This window comes from Eptatretus burgeri, chromosome 4, assembly GCF_056783735.1.
Source record: "Eptatretus burgeri isolate ZD-2024b chromosome 4, Ebu_testis_v1, whole genome shotgun sequence".
Taxonomy (NCBI): Eukaryota; Metazoa; Chordata; class Myxini; order Myxiniformes; family Myxinidae; genus Eptatretus; species Eptatretus burgeri.
In genome coordinates, this window is record NC_140964.1 from 79,423,355 (window position 1) to 79,438,659 (window position 15,305).

At 49.8% G+C, this 15,305-nt stretch overlaps 1 protein-coding gene across 1 annotated transcript; it reads left to right on the forward strand.

The window, feature by feature from the left end:
* Positions 1-7,800: 7,800 nt before the first annotated feature.
* Positions 7,801-13,167, forward strand: LOC147028478 (uncharacterized). The gene is made up of 3 exons (XM_085878895.1): positions 7,801-8,047; positions 8,751-8,905; positions 12,249-13,167. The coding sequence occupies exons 1-3, from the start codon at positions 8,035-8,037 to the stop codon at positions 12,795-12,797; spliced, it is 717 nt and encodes a 238-aa protein (XP_085735021.1). The 5' UTR covers positions 7,801-8,034; the 3' UTR covers positions 12,798-13,167.
* Positions 13,168-15,305: the final 2,138 nt, after the last annotated feature.

Genomic DNA, 15,305 nt, shown 5'->3' on the forward strand with positions numbered 1-15,305 from the left:
TGACCTCCATGAGCAGGTGACGAAGCCCTTCCAAGTGAACTCTATTAGGGAGTAGGTGGTGGCGAAGCCTCCACCACGTCAACTCCACGAGCTGTATTAATGATGGGGAAGGTGAAGCCTCCTCCAGGTGACGAGGGTGGATGTTGGCAAGCTCAAGGATGAGAGGAAAGCTGAGGAGCTTGCGAACAGGCTGAGTGGGGATTTGGGGAGTCTGAATGTTTCAGGGGATCCTGAAGGAGTTGTGGAGTGCCTTCTAGTTCTTCATTGCTCAGAACGACTTTCTGTATGATCATGGCAAAGCGAGCTTTGGGTTTTAGTGGAGCCACTGGAGTCGTTAAAGTGGAGTCTGTAGTTGAGGGGTAGGGAATAGGAGGTGGGTATCATGACTAATCCACAAGGGCATTCTGATTATAAAACTTTAAAAAATAAATATAATTATGAGGGGTGTTCAAACAGTTCTCGGAATGAGATACATGATCCAATTACGCCGTCTTTTTTATGTTTTAAAGCACAAGTTTATTTAATTGCTCATAGTTTAAATATTTCTATATTTAAATATATGAATATAAAAACGGTGCTTTTTGAACTATTGTACTGTAACTCATTCCCACAACTCTTTTCAATAACCCATGTGGAAAGGGGGTGGAGGGGGCTCCCCTTAGTTGGGGGTGGTGTGACTGGCCCCTTCCCACCCCACTTTTAATCACTACCCTTAACCGACGTGGTGAACGAGACGTTTGTATTTTAGTTTCGTACCAAACCCTTCTCTCGCGACTCAGCACTCCTCCGAAGAGTTCACACTTTCCAAAGCTCGTGCGATACCAACACACATAGACAACCACCGTGACTGTCGGAAAACGTTGCTGTGCACGGCGGTGACGGTGAGTGGGCGGCAGTTGGGAAAATCGTGGGAGAGAATATTGAAGTGGCGGGGAGGGAGGGGAGGGAGGGGAGGGAGGGGAGGGAGAGTGAGGGCGGATGGAGGGTGGGTGAGGGGTGTGATCTCAGATCCTGGGAAAGCCCGGAAGGGAGTCCCCGACTCGGACACACCCACGCCCCGGAAAAAGTTCAGGTGACGACGCCTGGCAACCTGTGCAATGTGTATAAATATCAACAACACGTGCAACTTTCGCAAAGCATCTTACGTGAACTATTAAAAATAAACCACATCACCTGACCCAACACCCAAACCACAAAATATTACACCCAAACCCACAGGCCTGTCGATGCTTACGCACGTACTGCACACTAAACGGTCATGCCTATGAACCCAGGTGATGGGTTCAAGAACAGGTTGCAGTTTAAACAACCACAAAACTCAACCCTCAGGTGAGAGGACCAATGCGAAACCTCGAGGGTGTTCAAAAAGTTATCGGAACGAGAAACAATTAAAATAATCTCGTGATATCCAACTACGCAGTTATGTACCACGATTTTAAAATGTATAAATAAATAAACCTCTCCTTACTACATACCAATGTTGTCCGTCTGCAGGACGAAGACGTTAATATAGACATCAGTACTGCAAACAATGTCCGACCACTTATGGTTTTATGGGGTTTGAACATGGGTTCAGATATGGGAATGCAAATTGGTTTGTTGCACCAATATTAATCTTGTGCAATCTCCTTTCTGAGTACTTTTTGAACATCCCTTGCCGGTATTTAAAAGAATTGGGAACCTCTTTGTGGAATGAAAAATCGTGATTTTGGGGGCATTTGGAGATATTGTTCCTCTGAAATGGTATCACTTCCGTGGCTCAGTAAATGACGCAACCAACGGGGTGAACTCACAATTGAATCCCAGTCTTCCATGCACTCACCAACACAACTACCGGTAATAATCATGCCACAAACTCGTCCGGTTACAGGTTCCATGTCATCACTTCCAGGTGTCACTTTGTTGGGACGAAATGAAAGTGGATCGAAACGTCTGATTCGCCACCACTCATGGCATCTTAGAGAGCCATTCACGAACCATCCGAGAGAGGAACTCGCACAGTGTGCTCACAGGTGGATCGTGATGACTTGCACTCACAATGAGACATTGTCCAGGGCACCTGCGTTTAACCACAAACCCGTAAGAGGAAGTACAGTACTTATAAGATTATCTTGCAGGGAACCCTCTCTTTGGCAGGGCAATCACCACCCAGCTCGTCACACGCGGTGGTGTTTCCGCTTTACTCTTAACAATGGTGCGACATTTCTGCTCACTTTCACCGACATGGAACACGGTAACTGACAAATGAGGCAGCCTGGTCACAAAATGGATTCAAAAAGTACTGTTAAGAGTATTCTCTGCCAACGAGCAAGAGGCGCCGTTAACGGAGACGTGGGTGAGAACTAAGGGCGCAACCAGAACTATGCCCCAGCAGATCCACAACTACTTCCTTTTGTTCGCAGCACAAAGCTGTGGGGTAGCATCATTAGCTGAGGGTGCGGACATGCCGATGACGCAGTGCGTTCTCTGTAGGTTGGGGCAGAGATTTGTAATTTGTTCAGGGTGCCGATAGCTCGCCTACTCTTCGCGAAAGACACCGTGGGATCTTTAACGTCCACCCACTCATGCCGGAGACGGCACGACCATTTAACGTCCATCAAGGGATGGCACACATTGATGAATCATCCTGCCCGTGAAACACCGGGATGACCGTTTATAGCTGGGTCGAGATTCAAACCCAGGCTCGACAGCTCAGAGGCGAGTGTGAACCACCTGCTGGCTCCTCGAAACGGTTTTCACACGATCGTAAAGTGGGAATAGCAAAAGTGATGTGCTGACGTCATTGTAATGGCGGTAGGTGCACACGAAAAACCGAACCGTAATCTCAGGGAAACTCTGTCTTGCACGTACTGGTTTGACGGGACACACTGTACGTGCGTCTGGAAACACCTCCAGCAGGCAAAATGGAAATTTATGCCGGGGTTGAGATTGGGGACAGGGGTGGGGAAGAACGGGGGTGGGGGGGGGGGTTGGAAAAACTCTAAATCAACAAACATTGTTTGGTCAGAGTCGTGCCTCCGACGTCAGCACTGGCAGTGCTTGTGACCACGATCCTTGCTCTCCTTCATGAAATAAATCTTTCTTTTCGCAACAGCGGTCATTCCTCCACATGTATCGACGGTCAACGAACAATCACTATGGAACTTTTCACCGAAAAGGACACGATTAACGTCACTCTTGCAATAAGTGAGCCGGTTGTTTGGGTTAATCTCAATGAGCTAGGCAGCAGGCAGGCATGCGGTCACACAAGAGGCCTCATCTTGCTCAATTGCTTCCTCAAGCACGTCCAGCAGTTGCTCATTTGCTTCGTCAACCTTCGTGTTTTAGTTTCTTGGTGAAAGACGTAACCGAACGGCGGAATTGAACGAGCCACGTTTAGGCCGCGATGCACTTTCGCGCCTTATTTTGCAATGCAGAAGTTCCCAGAGCAACCGTCACGGAATTTACTGAGACGATGAACCAACCAAGCCGATCCCTCCCTGGCAACCCCGCTCAGGTTCCTGCCAGCATCCGTTTGTTCGAGGAGCTGCCACCGGTCTTCATCATCGCTCGCTTCCACCCCTCGTGGCTTCACCGCTCGCTGCCGCCATTGGCGGCCTGACCTCATTCTGCCCACTCATTCGGCCGGCATCGGCCTCGATCCAAGCGCGGTGACGCCTTTTGGTCACTTACGTGTCGCCAATTAAGTCGGTTGACCGCACCGAGGAGAATGCCCGGCGTGTGTCATGCACGGAATTTTGGGCAATTCCCGGGGATTCTTAACGATGGTTGTGCGGTCAATTTGGGCCGCCGGGGTCATAGCAGCCAATACACGTCGCTGAGCTGTATAGTTTACCGGATTAGTGGCTCTCTCTCTCCTCCACACCTTCCCTTTCACGTCCAATTAAATTACCTGGAGCATCTCTTTCACCGATCGCTCTCGTCGATTACTCCCATTCAGCCTCATCATTGATACACTCATGACTCACCGCATGGACGCGAAGACGCCGTGACGTCATCGAGGATGCAACGAGGATCGTTCAAAGGGTTCTCAGAAAGAGATACGATCATTCTAATCCAAGAAACCCCATTGTTGTTTATTTTGTTAATGTATAAATATCTCTAATTTGTAATAAAAAAACGATTCGATTAGTTTGAATAGTTATTATTCAACATTCCGTTTCTCTGACAATGAATGGAATCTCATTCCGAGAACATCTTGAACATCCCAAGTGAACTTGGAGAATACATCCCCGTGAGTTTGTAAGATGACATTTAGGGAACAAGGTTGAATCGATCCCGCTGGCTTTTACCAGCTCATCGCGTTTTTGTGAACTTGGGCTAAATACTGAACCCGCAACATGGAGCCAGGTGGAAGACCCTTTGGTGGTCTTCATTGGAGCTCTGGGTCGTTCTCTTGGTGGAAACCTCAAATGGGACATCAAGAGGAACAGGTGATATTTTAACGAGGTAGCGAGCAAATCAAATCATGGAATGATGGAACGTTTGTTACGGTTACCAGTCCAAGTAGAGGCAACAATATCAACAGATGGCGCTCACAGGTACAGCACACCTTTATCGCTCCTTATTCTGTATATATTACAATCACATCACATGTGAGAGGCACCGACACACCGACTAAAGGTTTATGACTCCCTGGATGCTCCTCGGCTCTCAAACAAGGATGATGCTTTTGAAAAACTTCAGATCCCTCCTTGTCATCGAGTAATTACCTCATCTGGTCGACAAGACAGATGAGCTGCTGTGATGACTGTCTGCGTCTGTCTGACCTGTACAAAGCACTCTTGCTTTACTGAGACTGAGAAAGAAATCACAGTAATTCGGTCCAGTCATCTCCGCACACGTCACCATACCACCCTAACTCCCCACCTTCAGACTCACGGGCACCCATCACCCTACCACCCTACCACCCTCACCCCTTACCTTCAGACTCACAGGCACCCATCACCATACCACCCACACCCCACACCTTCACACCCATGGGCATCCGTCACCATACCACCCTCGCCTCTAACCTTCACACTCCCCAATCACAATACCACCCACACCCCTCACCTTCACACTCACCAGTCACCATACCACCCTCACCCCTCAACTTCACACCCACACTCACCCATCACCATACCACCTTCATACCCACGAACACCCGTCACCACACCACCTTCACACCCATGAACACACATCACAACACCACCCTCACCTCTCACCATACCACCATCGCCTCTGCTCCACACCCATGAGCACCAGTTCCCATCCACCTTCACCTTCACATTCACTCATCACCATACCACCCTCACCCGTGCTCCTCACACCCACGAGCACCAGTCACCATCCCACCCTCACTCCTCATTTTCACACCCACAATCACCCATCACAATACCACCCTCACCCCTCACCCCTCACCTTGACACCCACGAACACCAATAACCATACCACCCTCACCCTTCACCATCACACTCACTCGTTAACATACCACCCTCACCCATCACCGTACCACCTCAACCCTGCTCATCACACCCATGACCACCAGTCACCATACCACCATCACTCCTCCCCTTCACACTCACCCATCACCATACCACCCTCACCCCTCAACTTCACACCCACACTCACCCATCACCATACCACCTTCACTCTCAACTTCACAGTCACGAGCATCCATCACCATACCACCTTCACCCTCACGAGCACCCATCACCACACCACCGCACTCCTCACCTTCACATCCACAGGCACCAATCACCACACCACCCTTACACCTCATCTTCACACCCACATGCACCAGTCACAGTACCATCCTCACCCCTCACCTTCACGATTCCACCCTCACCTTCACACCCACAAGCATCCATCACCAAACCACCCTCACCCCTCACCTTCACACCTACGGGCACTGTTTACGATATCACCCTCACTGCTCACCTTCACACTAACCCATCACCATACCACCCTCACTCATCACCTTCACACCCACAGGCATCAATCACAATACCATCCTCACTCCTCACCTTCACCAATCACCATAAAACCCTCACCCTCACCCTCACACCCACAAGCACCCATCACCATACCACAATCACTCTTCACCTTCAGACTCACCCATCACCAAACCACCCTCACCCCTCACCTTCACACCCACAGACACCAGTCACCATACCAACCTCACCCCTCACCTTCACACCCACACTCACCCATCACCATTCCACCTTGGCACCCACGAGTACCCATCACCATACCACCCTCACCCATCATCTTCACACCCACGAACAACCATCACCACACCACCTTCACCCCTCCCCTTCACTCTCACCCAACACCATACCACACTAACCCCTTCCGTTCACACTCACCCATCATCATACCACCCTCACTCCTCACGTTCACACCCACGAGCACCAATAACCATACCACGTGCACACCCATAAGCACCCGTCAACACCATCCTCACCCATCACCTTCACACACACCCATCACCACGCCACTTTCACCCCTCACCTTGACACCCACGAATACCCATCACCCATACCACCCTCACTTCTCACCTTTACACTCACCCGTCACCATACCACCCTCACCCCTCACCTTCACACTTTTATCCATCACCACACCACCCTCACCTCTCACCTTCACACTCTTACCCATCACCACACCACTCTCACCTCTCCACCCACAAGCACCCGTCACCATACCACCCTCACCTTTTACCTTCACACTCACCCATCAACATACCATCCTCACACTCACCCATCACCATACCAACCTCACCCCTCACCTTCACACTCATCCATCACCATACCACCCTTACCCCTCCGGTTCACACTCACCTGTCACCATACCACCTTCACACTCACCCGTCACCATACCACCCTCATCTTCACACCCACGAACACCCATCACCACACCACCTTCACCCCTCCCCTTCACTCTCACCCATCACCATAACACCCACAGCTCTCTCCTTCACTCTCACTCGTCACCGTGCCAGCCTCACCTCTGATATTCACACTCATGGGCACCCGTCACCATCACCTTCACACACACGGGCACCAGTCACCATACCACCATCACCTCTGATATTCACACCCATGGGCACCCGTCACCATACCACCCTCACCCCTCACCATCACCTTCACACTCACGGGCACCAGTCACCATACCAACATCACCCCTCCCCTTCACACCAGTCACCACACCATCCTCACCCCTCCCCTTCACATCCATGAACACCCCACAGAATTTCGCTATCACCCCTCCCCTCCGCAGAGGCCAGCAAACCACATTCATCCCTCCCATTCGCAGCTAGGAAATCCCACCAGCATGCCTCCCTCACCTCTCCGCCCTACCAGCATGCCATCCTCACCCATCCCATGTCTTGGCAGCTCAAGGCTTGTCTGGGCTTGCAGCGATCTGCTTGAGCCCGTTAGATGCAGGACTTGATTACCCGCTCGGTAGTCGTATATACGAGTAAACAAACATTTGTACACCCAACAGTACACTCTCCAACCCTCTCGCCCCATCAACGACCCTTCAATCCAAGACTGCTCTCGATACTTATATCACACTTTCTCCAGCTTTTCCACTCCCAATCTCATTCCCACCCTTCCCAACACCTGCATGTTACACTCCATCTAGTCCCAGTCAAGCCTTCCCTCAGAGGGCGGGGAGGTCTTTGTGCGATGGATCCACAACCAACGCCCCCGCCTTCACTCCCAATCAACCTCATCCCTATCTCATGCACAGCCCTCCTACCATCCATGCCCCTTTGCGCATCCACGGTGAAAAGTGGACAGGGAGCCGAATTATTCGCACCACCACCCCTTTTGGTGAACCCACCACGGCCCCACCCCCAAGTGTGACCGCGTGCCGATCGAAAGGCCGTCGCTACTGGGACAAGCGTCCCGGGTCCCTCAGGCTGAGTCACGGACGGCGCGCGCGCCCACTGCGTCCCGTCGCCTATAAATATGAGCGGAGCCAGGCTCGGGAGGCCGCGGCTTCGTCTCTCCGTGACGCACCCTGCCCGTCAGGCCACGCGCCATGCACCCGCCAGGTAACCGCGCTCCCACGGTGGTGCTTGGGAAGGGGTGACGGGGGTCTGCGCACCTCAGGCTCGCTCGCTGCATGTTTAGACAGGCGAGCAGGAGATCCAAGCAGACAATGTGTGCCGTGAATCTTGGCGGGAAATCTCCAGGGTAGACCCCGCTATATCTGAGTGGCAGGCAATGCGTGTTTTACACTCCCTGAGCGTTGAGCAACACGTTGGGCCTTGGTCCGCGTGCGAAACCAATGGGCCATGCATGTGGGTCTTCGCTAGGCAAGGGATTCCTTAACTCCAAAGCATTTCTGTGGCGGAATTGCGCGCGTGTGTGTGTGTGTGTGTGTGTGTGTGTGTGTGTGTGTGTGTTTGTGTGTGTGTGTGTGTGTGTGTGTGTGTGTGTGTGTGTGTGTGTGTGTGTGTGTGTGTGTGTGTGTGTGTGTGTGTGTGTGTGTGTGTGTGTGTGTGTGTGTGTGTGTGTGTGTGTGTGCACGCGCCGAGGGAGTCGCACGAGGAAAAGTACTTTTTTAACGCCGAGCAGACAAACAAAAATAAAGATCGAAGACCCCACGAAGTTTCTCGAGCCATGGCTCTCGTGCCACGAATTCCGACCTAACCAGACGAGTCGCACCGTACGTGGTGTGTTTAAGGCCACGACGTCACGACCCGTTCACGCTCCCTGTCTCACTTCCCCGTTCCTTCTTTCACTCCTTCCCAGCTCGAGTCGCGTTGCTGTCGTTGGGTTTGGCGGTCACTTTGGCCGCAGGAATCGGCCGCGGTTCAAGTACCCCAGTTCTGCGGAGAATTTGCATCCCTCCCTGGAATACGCTGCAGCGCTGGCACTCGGACAGTGTCAGAGCACTACAAGAATACGTACGTATATACACGTGGTGCGCCACACGTACACTCGTGCCGACGGGCCTGTACATGCCTTTTGCCACTGTTCGAGTTTCCATTGCCGGTGTATTATATTTATAATGTCCATAATGTATCTATGGTTACAATATGATGGTATATTGTTTATTAAAACAAGGTATATAATGTACCAACTAATCGCATTAGCGCTTAAACGTTAAGTACAGTTCGCATTCAATGCTGTTCTGTGTTGGTTAGATGTGCACAAATACCGTGCTTTATAATAGGGTGGGGATTTTTTTTGATGTGGGGTCCGCAAAAGGGTCGAGCATGAATGAGCTCGAAACAACGCGGCGCATGGAGACATGTACACGTGTTTGAGCCAAGAATTGAGTGTACATGGGGGATTCAGGTCAAACGTGCGGGGGATTCAGGTCAAACGTGCGGGGGATTCAGGTCAAACGTGCGGGGGATTCAGGTCAAACGTGCGGGGGATTGACGTCCAAGACCAATTCTGTGGAGATTCACGCCAAATGTGCTGGGTATTTACGTCCACTTTTCTGGAGATTCACGCCCATTCGGTGGGGATTCATGCTCAATCTGCTGGGTATTTATGTCCATTTTCTTGGGATTCACACCCAACCGGCAGGGATTCACGCCAAATCTGCTGGGTATTTATGTGCACTTCTCTGGGGATTCACGTCCAATCCGCCACACAAATCCGCTGGAATTTTAAGATGTCAGGAATGCATCCACTGTGACCGGAATGTATCGAGATTTTTTTTTTTAACAATTCCGAATTACAAATGTGTTTGCTCCATTCGTTAAAAATACATTTTTTTTGCAAGATCAGATATCTACGAACCAGAACAAAACCTTCTACTCATTATATAATATCATGTAAGGCATTGCGGCAATGCATGGCTCTTATTGCGGCAAAGCACGGTTCTGTCCTTGGATCGTGGCAATGCACGGTTCTAACGCAGCATTGCACGGCACTATGGAGACATCACAAAAATTCACCATTCTATCGTGCCATCGCGGCAATGCACAACTCGTATCACAGTTACGCATGGCCCTATCGAGGCATCGCGACAATACACGGTTCTATCCTGGAATTGCGGCAATGCACGGTTCTATAACAACATCACGACAATGTACGGTTCACTTGTGCTATTGCGGCAATGCACAGTTCATATCGCGGTAACGCATGGCCCAATCGAGTAAGGCATCACGGTAATGGACGGTTATATCCTGAAATTGTGGAAATGCACAGTTCTATAGTGCCTTAGCAAAAATGTACAGTTCTATAGTGCCATTGTGGCAATGTACAGCTCATATCGCGGTAATAAACGGCCCTATTGAAGTATTGTAGCATGCGCAGTTATATCCTGGAATCGAGACCATGCATGGTTGTGGAGTGCCATCGTGGCAACACACAGCTCACATCACGGTAATGCACGGCCCTATCGAAACCTTGCAGCAATGCACATTTATATCCTGGAATCATGGCAATGCACAGTTCCATCCTGGAATCATGGCAATGCATGGTGCTATCCTGGAATTGTGGCAATGCATGGTTCTATACTACCATCACAGCAATGCATGGTTCTGCACTGCCATCACAGCAATGCACAGCTTATATATCGCAGCAATGTACAGTTCTATCGTGCCGTCGTAGCAATGCACAGCTCATATCATGGCAATGCATGGTTCGATACTGCCATCGCAGCAATGCACTGTTCTATCTTGCCAACATGGCAACGCATGGCTCATATTGTGTCAATGCATGTTTTTATAGTGTCATTGTAGCAATACATGGATCTATAGCGTCAACGAGTCAATGCACGGTTCTATAGTGCCGTCGTGGAAATGCCCAGTTCTATAGTGCCATCGTGGCAATGCCCCGTTCTATAGTGCCATCGTGGCAATGCCCAGTTCTATAGTGCCATCGTGGCAATGCCCAGTTCTATAGTGGCATCGTGGCAATGCACAGTTCTATCATGCCATCATGGCAATGCACAGTTCTATCGTGCCATCATGGCAATGCACAGTTCTATCGTGCCATCATGGCAATGCACAGCTCATATTGCAGCAATGCATAGTTCTGTAGTGCTATCGTGGCAATGCACGGTTCTCCAGTGCCATGGTAGCAGTGCACGGTTCTGTAGTGCCATGCTGGCAGTGCACGGTTCTGTAGTGCCATGCTGGCAGTGCACGGTTCTGTAGTGCCATGGTGGCAGTGCACGATTCTCTCGTCATGGTGGCAGTGCACGGTTCTGTAGTGCCATGGTGGCAGTGCACGGTTCTGCAGTGCCATGGTGGCAGTGCACGGTTCTGTAGTGCCATGGTGGCAATGCACGGTTCTGTAGTGCCATCGTGGCGATGTAGGGTTCTGTTGTGCCATCGTAGAAATGCATGGTTTTGTAGTGCCATCGTGGCAATGCACGGCCCTAAGAAAGCATTGTAGCAGCATTCACAGTTGTATCCTGGAATATAATGTGATCGTGGCAATAATGCACGTCTCTATCAAGACATCGTGACAATGCACGGCCCTAACAAAGCATTGTAGCAGCATGCACAGTTGTATCCTGGAATATAATGTGATCGTGGCAATAATGCACGTCTCTATCAAGACATCGTGACAATGCACGGCTCCATCGAGTGAACAACCATGAATGGCGGTAACATTTTGATGGTTCTACACATAGGTCTTGTTCAGCACTGAATATACTTTTTGTAAAGTGGAAACGATAGTCTTGACAAGATTTTGCAATGTGCTACATCTGAGCTATCCAGTTTGGGTTCGATTCCCGACCTTGCTATAAACTATCCAGCAATCGATGTTTCGCATGCATGGTGTTGCATCATTAAGTGCTCTGCCCCCTTGGAAGAAGATTAAATCGGTGTCCCGTATTCCTGCATTAGTTGGTGGTCGTTAAAATGTCCCACAGTATCTCTTTCGTGAAGATTCGGTGAGTTATCGCCGAAACCCTGAACTTTTAGAAATTCCTGCCCAAATCGGCTCCAGTCGAACATGATTGCATCAATTATGGCCAGCCAGTTCGTGAATGACTGGCCCATAAATTTCCCTCAGTGAACCCTATAAGAATGTGGGAATAATTGGGGCCGTTTAGTAAGAGTAGTACTCGTAGTAGTAGCAGTAGCAGTAGCAGTAAAAGTCGAAACTATGTCGTCATCATGGCGGATAAAGCCATTGCGTCATTGGAGTTCTCAAAAAACTTTTGTCCAAGACACACGGGTCCACATTGGCTTGGGTGGTGCGAATGCACGGACTTTGAGCGAGAATGGACTTAAGTCCTCTCTAATCCTCTTCATGAAACTCTTCCTGTCTTTCCAGCGATCTACCAAGAAGGAGCCACTTTCAGACCAGTTCCCATCCGTCCTGGAGCCGAAACTGGAGTGTCTCCCACGTGCCGCCACCACCTTCAACAAGCTGCGAAATGGTCTACCAGCGCGTCTCAAGGAGTACCAAGTGGTATTCAGCAAACTTCATGCCCTGGTTAACGAGGTCAGAAAAAGTGAGAAAAACACCACGCTCCAAAAGAACCTGCACATCTACGCGGTCCAAACGGCGGCCGTAATGCGCAAGTCACTGGGTGACTGTTCCGGCATGAACACCTCGTTGGCACGCTGCATCTCCACTCGGAAGGACATGAGCTATCACAAGCACGTCCGCGGCTTCGTCATCCTGAACGAGTTACGCCTTTGGCTGGACCGTGTGACCACGGAGCTCGAGGGGTTTGGGCAGTTTGAAGGATCTGGAGAGTGCCGTTGCTCACAGATGAAACGAAGGAGCCTCCGTAACGGAGGCCACAAGGCTAGAGGAAGATCAATGAGAAGGAATAACCGTGGAGGACCAAAGCGCAAGAATGCCCGCCGGTGGTGACTCCCTCTGTTCGCTGTACTAAATGAACGTCCCGGATATTCCACTTTAGGTCGTTGTGGACACTTCGTTTTATAAATGTGGTTTTGTTTTCATTTCATTGTCCCACGCTGCCAAGAACAAAACAGCAAGTCGTGAGTGATGCACGTAACCCGGGAAGGATGTTGCGTACACCATGACGTCATTACACGATGAACACACGTGAGAGCGCGCGAACACCACTGCACCCGCAAGTCTCTCCTTCCATCGTCTTGCTTGGAGAGCGCAGCCACCGCTGAAGTTATTTATTTTGGACGCGATATTTTATTGTTATTTATTGTCCTATTTAAAGTCGGCCCGCGTATTTTTATATGTTGAAGTCAAAGACTGGGGGTGGGGGAAATGGGGAGCGGGAGGGGTGGACAAAGTGAGAATAACAGAGAAAAAGAAAACAATGTCGTTTTGCCTTTGTGTTCCTTGGTGCTCACGTTTGAACTTTGTCACTGCAGGTTGCTAATAATCCGCATTTAGTTAATGGTGGTGACCGATCGAACAGAGCATGGGTTGTAAACTTAATATGTATACATGAAAAACGTTCGAGCAGCGCGCGCATCAAGCAAGCACTGCGTTGGTGACGTCACAATGCGCAGCGTGACTCACACTTTTGACGGGTATGCGGGTGTGTCCAGGAGTGCGATGGAGGTGAAAGGGAGGGGTGGAAGAGTCGGGAAGGAAGGTGTGGTGGGGGAGAGAACAAGAACTTTAACGACAGGAAAGCTTGGGAGACTGGCGGGGGGGGGTGGGAGGGGGGTTGTGGGTTTACAGAATTTATTTGAAATGATGAGAATGCAGGCAGGGTGCGGTCTGTGCGGGTTCACCGGGGCAGACCCAAATGCACCTGGTTTCGAGAAATATTTGTCACGATTTTTACTCGAGAACTTCCTATCGCGAGTCCCTGGCTGATACAACATTGAGATCACCAAATAGCACAGGATTGGATCATGACGTAAGTGCTCATGATGATGACGTGATTGTGCCGGCCAGAGAAACGAATGACACGCGGTGTCGTGAAAACCATTTCTCGGACCGACACGATCGTGTCACCATCGGTGGTTAGGTTATGATCGACAGGAAATCGGGGAAAAGAACGAAGGAGAATGAAGCTTTCGCAGCTTGGTCCACGCACGTACGGATCGATCCGTGCTGAGTCAGAGGCAACGTGCATTGTGTAAACGGTTTATTTGCGCGTTTGACACCATGCTGCGATTCTACGTTGGAAGTAGGACGTTGGGACAAACCCGTGATTCTCGGCACGACTCGCGTGATGAGATGTGAAAGTTAACTCACTCACTACGGACCACTTACAGTCTCAAGAACCCCGTATGCTTTTCACCCTCAATTATAAACAAACAGTCGAGTGCAGGGCAGGTGGGTCCAGCAAAAACAAACAAACAGTAAACACCGTTTGGAGGAAAGAAGCCGGCTGTCATTTCGGCTTGTACTCGTCTATACTGCACTTTGGGGGCTAAATATTAACTATGCAAAATGGAGGAATTTTTACTCCACCCCATCCTCAACCTATTTCCCTCCCTTATCTTCCCCCATCCGCACCATTCTCAAGTTTAGGATGATAAATTTCCCTGCGGATGTAATATGTAGACGGCCCCATTATTTCACACCGCAAGCACATCTGAACCACTCATTTTACCACTCCATTCAGCTTTTATTTATCAGGATAAATTTCCAGTTTCTGAAGGAACCCATATTATTTGGTCGCATCATTCTCCCGTTAACATTCGTTGATGTCCTTCGTTTGACCGTTTAGTGGAAATAAACATCACATCATATCATATCGGCCAGATTAGAAAACCATGATGAATGAGGGAAATAACGATTAACTGTCATTTCCTTTTTAAAAGGACTCTATGACATTGCAATGATATCGCAACGATACAAAGTACGGTAATTATGAAAATTTCAAAGACAGTCTTATACAAATCGCTGTGTGTGCCAATTAATGAACTGATAGACAAAGGTGGGCTCCGCAGACGTGATCGCACCTGTCTCCAGGTCTGCGAAGAGGTCCCTTACCTCATGATGAGGGGAGATTGATGTGATTATTGATTCATCTATACATCTGAGTACGACTCGCTGAATGGCCCAGAGGTATGCACACACACCTCAAAGTTGTCTGGCCTGGGTTTGAATCCTGACCGAGCTATAAAATGTACTCCCGGTGTTTCCAGGTAAGGTGATTCCTCAATGTATGTACCATCCCTCAGATGGACGTTAAACTGGTGTCCTGTCTTGCCGGCATCAGTTGGTGGACGTTAAAGACCCCACCGTGTATCCTCCGCGGAGAAGAGACGAGACGAGCTATCGCTGCCACCATGAATTAATTCTAAATTCCTGATCTACTGCTGGGAATGCAATGGCAAACCACTCAGTGTTACCCTTGGCAAGAAACTACTTCGGCAGCACCAACGCTCTGCAACAGTGTATGGCACCTCAGAATATCGGATCGCAGAGGTG